The following is a 4,607-nucleotide window of genomic DNA, read 5'->3' as shown; positions in this document are numbered from 1 at the left end:
CCCCCCCCCCCCCCCCCCCCGGGCTTCTTCTTTTTTATGGCTTGAGAGATTAATAATAATATTGAAACTGAATGGTTCTGATATGGTGTTATTGAGTGGTTAATAGATGGAGTGTTGTAGCTTGCAAAAACCACATGCAATGAAAGCATACTTAACCAATGAGTAGAACTCAGAATTTGCCTGAGTTTATAAATCATGCCACCATTTCCTTGTTTCATAATAATGCTATTTAATTTGCCTAGGACTTCTCTTCTTCTCTGTGCTACTGCTATGCTATAATAAAATTTTAACGTTCCGCTAAAGACAAAAACACGTTCACATAACATCGAACGTGTTAATTATCTTGGGGACCATGATTGTACTACAAAACACTATCCTTTTTTACTTTCTAAGATTTGTCTCTCTCTCAAATAATTAGAACTTAGTTTTCACAAAAGACAATGTGTGACAGGAATTTGGCCAGAGTCCCCAAGTTTTAGTGATGCCAACATGCCCCCGGTGCCAGCTGGATGGAAGGGACATTGCCAATCAGGAGAAGCATTCAACTCTTCGACATGTAACAGGTCAAAAACATTATGGTCCTACTTCATTTACAATATTCTATTTCTGTTGATCATTTAATCGGCCCATATAACAGCTAAAGTTGTCCTCCTATAGGAAAGTGATTGGTGCAAGATATTATCTCAATGGCTATGAAGCTGAGGAACAACTGGGAAATACTGTGTCATTCAAATCTCCAAGGGACAGCTCTGGTCACGGCAGTCACACTGCTTCAACTGCTGCGGGTCGTTATGTGAATAATATGAATTATGAGGGGTTGGCATCTGGCGGAGCTAGAGGAGGCGCACCTATGGCTAGGATAGCAGTGTATAAGACTTGCTGGAGCTCTGGTTGCTATGATGTTGACTTGTTGGCCGCATTTGATGATGCTATTAGAGATGGGGTGCATATTGTGTCTCTGTCTTTGGGTCCTGATGCTCCACAGGGAGATTATTTCAGTGATGCCATTTCTGTGGGATCATTTCATGCTGTTAGCCATGGAATTGTGGTTGTTGCTTCAGTTGGAAATGAAGGAAGTCCAGGGTCTGCAACAAATCTTGCTCCTTGGATGATCACTGTTGCAGCTAGTTCAACTGACAGGGAGTTCATGTCCGATATCATACTTGGAAACAGAGCTCACTTTTCGGTAATCAGTTTATGGCTGCATAAGTAATAATTATAAAATAAAAGGCTGATCCTTAACTCTGGCTCCTATTGTTGAATAGGGTGAAAGTCTGAGTCTACTTAAAATGAATGCCTCGACAAAGATCATCTCCGCTTCTAAAGCTTATGGAGGGTACTTCACTCCTTATCAATCCAGGTGAAGCAGAAGGTAGTTTAACCTGTGTACAATCTGAATTTATGTATTCTACGTTGAAATCTTATGTCACTTTTATATCTCATGTTCGTCCCTTTAGTTACTGCTTGGATAGTTCTTTAAATAGCACAAAGGTGAGAGGCAATGTTCTAGTATGCCGACATGCTGGGAGCTCAGCAGAGTCAAAGCTGGCAAAAAGTGTCGTAGTAAAAGAAGCTGGAGGAGTTGGGATGGTTCTTATAGATGAAACAGATAGAGATGTCGCCATCCCTTTTGTCATCCCAGCAGCAATTGTTGGGAGAAAAGAAGGACATAGGATCCTAACTTACATAAATAATACAAGGTTTGTCACCTCAGTTGTTGCCAAGAACTTTTCCGTGTTCTTTTTTATTCTGTTCTCTCCCTTATTGCTGACTCTTTCAAGCGAACAGTAATCCTATGTCAAGGATATTATCTGCCAAGACGTTATTAGGATCCCAAGCTGCTCCTCGAGTTGCACCATTTTCTTCCAAAGGTCCCAATATCTTAACCCCTGAAATTCTTAAGGTAATTTAATATAAACAATGGGTAATCTTTTCGAAGATTTATCTTCTGGAAACAATTAAGACTCCTAACGTGCATTATATTTGCTGATTGAGCGCTTTTGTAGCCCGATATAACAGCACCTGGATTGAATATCCTGGCAGCCTGGTCTCCTGCAGCTAATAAAATGAATTTCAATATACTCTCTGGAACATCCATGGCTTGTCCCCACGTAACAGGGATTGTAGCCTTGATAAAAGCTGTGCATCCATCTTGGTCTCCAGCAGCAATCAAATCGTCCATAATGACAACTGGTATCTAATAAGTTTAAAATCGACATAACTTCTCTCGTGTATATCTACATTATAGCTAAATGTGAAATTTGATGCAGCTACTGTATTAGACAAGCACCGGAAGCCTATCACAGCAGGCCCAGATGGACGAAGAGCGAATGCTTTTGATTTAGGCTCTGGCTTTCTGAACCCAAGGAGAATTCTTGATCCTGGTCTTACATATGATGCAGAGTCTACAGATTACAAAGCCTTTCTCTGTTCAATTGGTTATGATGAGAAATCAGTGAATTTGATCACAGGAGACAACAGCACCTGTAACCAATCTTTCCCATCAGCATCAGACCTTAATTATCCATCCATCACAGTACCTAATCTGAGGAACACTTTTTCAATCACTCGTACAGTGACAAATGTCGGCAGGCCTAGGAGCGTCTACAAATCAGTCGTGTTTCCTCCGATGGGGATCAACGTCACTGTAATACCCAAACGACTGATCTTTAACAGGTACAGGCAGAAGATCAACTTCACTGTAACTTTCAAGGTGACTGCCCCATCACAAAATTATGTCTTCGGATCCTTGTCGTGGAGGAGTAGAAAGTCTTGGGTAACTACCCCACTGATTGTACGGGTTGCCAGGTCCAGGTCGAGGCCAGGTTTTATGTTATAAGCAGCAGTATACAATGTGCGCAACCTTGGAGTTCTAGAGTTGAGATAAAGATAGAACACAAAAATGAATATGCAGATTCCAAGTCGCAGTGGAGATTGATATCCATGTCTAGCCATTAGAATCATTTTTGTCAGATAAGCCTACAGTGAAGCATGAACACATTTTTCAGCCATTCCTTTACTTCATTATTTATTATTTCATTGTCCAATGTTTGAGAAGAACTCAACATTCCATAGATCCTATTGCCACCTCACAGACTATATAGTTGCTATTTCAAATTCAATATCAAGGGATTCCATAGATAATCTGAATTAAAGATGAATTCAGCATTGATTGCAAAATGGTTTGGCAAATTCTATTATTTAATAAGACATCGTACAGTACTAAACGATAATAAGGTACTGCCAGTCCTGTCAGAGTATTGCGTAGCACACATGCCGACATAGAAGGAATGATAAATCATTGCAATCTTTGGCCTTGAGGCTGAATATCTGAAGGATCAATTAGGCCTTCCAAGACAACAAGCTCATCCAACAAAGATAGCTTCTCCTTCTCAAGGGCCATAATCTCGTCTTCGACCTCTTTCAACTCTGATCCTAATCCAAAGCTTTCCTCTTCTAGTATTAAATATTTTCGCCTCAAAGCCCGGTAATCATTTCCAGATGTAAAAGAGTCTGGCAAAGAATCTGAGGTTGACCTCTCTTGTTGTTGGAACAATGGGGAAACACCATTCATCAGTACTTTTTTGGAGGCCTTCTGCCCTTTGTGGCTAGAGCGGGCTCGTGCATCCTGAAGTCCTTTCTTACTATCCCCTGATGCATTTAGCATTGCAGTCTCTTGCTTTGAAAGTTTCTTTTTTCTTAGCTTACTAACCATGGCATCATTTGTTGCCAGCATTTTCTGATCTTCCATTTCTCAATCAATTCGTGGATTATGGTACTTTACTGACAGAAGAACAAAAACATAAACAATTATAATACCAACAAGATTTAACAAAAGTAAGAAGATGATCCTGCTTGACATGGTAACAGATTTTCTAAACAAACGACTAAACTGATACAGACTAAATATAACTCACGGAAAGTTCGATATTGATTAATTATAATATTTATGCAACATTGATGTCTGACAATCATAAGTTAACGACTTGGGCATAGAGGCCGAGTCGGACACACATTGTCCCATCTCTAAAAGGAGATCGAAAACTAGACATGGTATCCAGTAACATATCCACCTACTCTGTCATTCTATCAACCAAAGATGCATGGCAATTACTAGAAAGATACATCATACATGCAAATCCAACCAATATCAAGTGAGAAAGAAAAATAATCCTTCAAAAAACGATAGAAGTTCATCCGGTATCCTTCCAACTTATTAAAATGAAACCGTGATCTCGACTCCTGATTATTGCAGCTCAATCTCACTTGATTGGGTACAGCACTGTAAAGAATCGTTCAGTTTCAGCTGTTCGATTCAAGCATCCAATGCAATTGCAAAATAAGTCAACTAAAAAATTCATCAACATAATTTTTTTTTTCTTTAAACATCAATTATCGTGTTATATCCTAGCCGCGCTCTTTTCTCTAATATATTTCAAAATTAACAAAGGAGATTATCATAGCCATGTAACTTGATCCAAACCCTTAGGGGAAATTGAAAATTACCCAATACAAAAATATAATAATTGCACAAAGAGACTCACCCGAAACGTAAAAACAAATTATGCAAATAAAATAAATAAATAAATAAATAAATAAATATATAT

General features: G+C 39.0%; 2 protein-coding genes across 2 annotated transcripts; one reads left to right on the top strand and one right to left on the bottom strand.

Annotated features, from left to right (window-relative positions):
- Positions 1-76: 76 nt before the first annotated feature.
- LOC111372582 (subtilisin-like protease SBT1.6) lies at positions 77-3,099 on the top strand. Its single transcript, XM_022994956.1, has 7 exons — positions 77-563; positions 658-1,186; positions 1,266-1,360; positions 1,458-1,700; positions 1,789-1,903; positions 2,007-2,193; positions 2,271-3,099. Exons 1-7 carry the CDS (start codon positions 490-492, stop codon positions 2,837-2,839), a joined length of 1,812 nt encoding a protein of 603 aa, XP_022850724.1. The 5' UTR covers positions 77-489; the 3' UTR covers positions 2,840-3,099.
- Positions 3,100-3,108: 9 nt separating this feature from the next.
- LOC111372584 lies at positions 3,109-4,552 on the bottom strand. Its single transcript, XM_022994957.1, has one exon. The coding sequence runs from the start codon at positions 3,749-3,751 to the stop codon at positions 3,299-3,301; it is 453 nt and encodes a 150-aa protein (XP_022850725.1). The 5' UTR covers positions 3,752-4,552; the 3' UTR covers positions 3,109-3,298.
- Between the last annotated feature and the right edge of the window lie 55 nt (positions 4,553-4,607).

This window comes from Olea europaea, unplaced genomic scaffold (genome assembly GCF_002742605.1).
Source record: "Olea europaea var. sylvestris unplaced genomic scaffold, O_europaea_v1 scaffold10123, whole genome shotgun sequence".
Classification (NCBI taxonomy): Eukaryota; Viridiplantae; Streptophyta; class Magnoliopsida; order Lamiales; family Oleaceae; genus Olea; species Olea europaea.
The sequence above is the reverse complement of the archived record's forward strand: the minus strand, read 5'-3'. Positions and strand labels throughout refer to the sequence as shown.

Bases quoted from the DNA above. Each gene is read 5' to 3' on its own strand.
- LOC111372582 (XM_022994956.1), top strand. From the start codon at position 490: ATGCCCCCGGTGCCAGCTGGATGGAAGGGACATTGCCAATCAGGAGAA. The intron at 564-657 runs GTCAAAAACATT...GTCCTCCTATAG, and splicing joins AACTCTTCGACATGTAACAG to GAAAGTGATTGGTGCAAGAT. The intron at 1,904-2,006 runs GTAATTTAATAT...GCGCTTTTGTAG, and splicing joins TAACCCCTGAAATTCTTAAG to CCCGATATAACAGCACCTGG.
- LOC111372584 (XM_022994957.1), bottom strand. From the start codon at position 3,751: ATGGAAGATCAGAAAATGCTGGCAACAAATGATGCCATGGTTAGTAAG.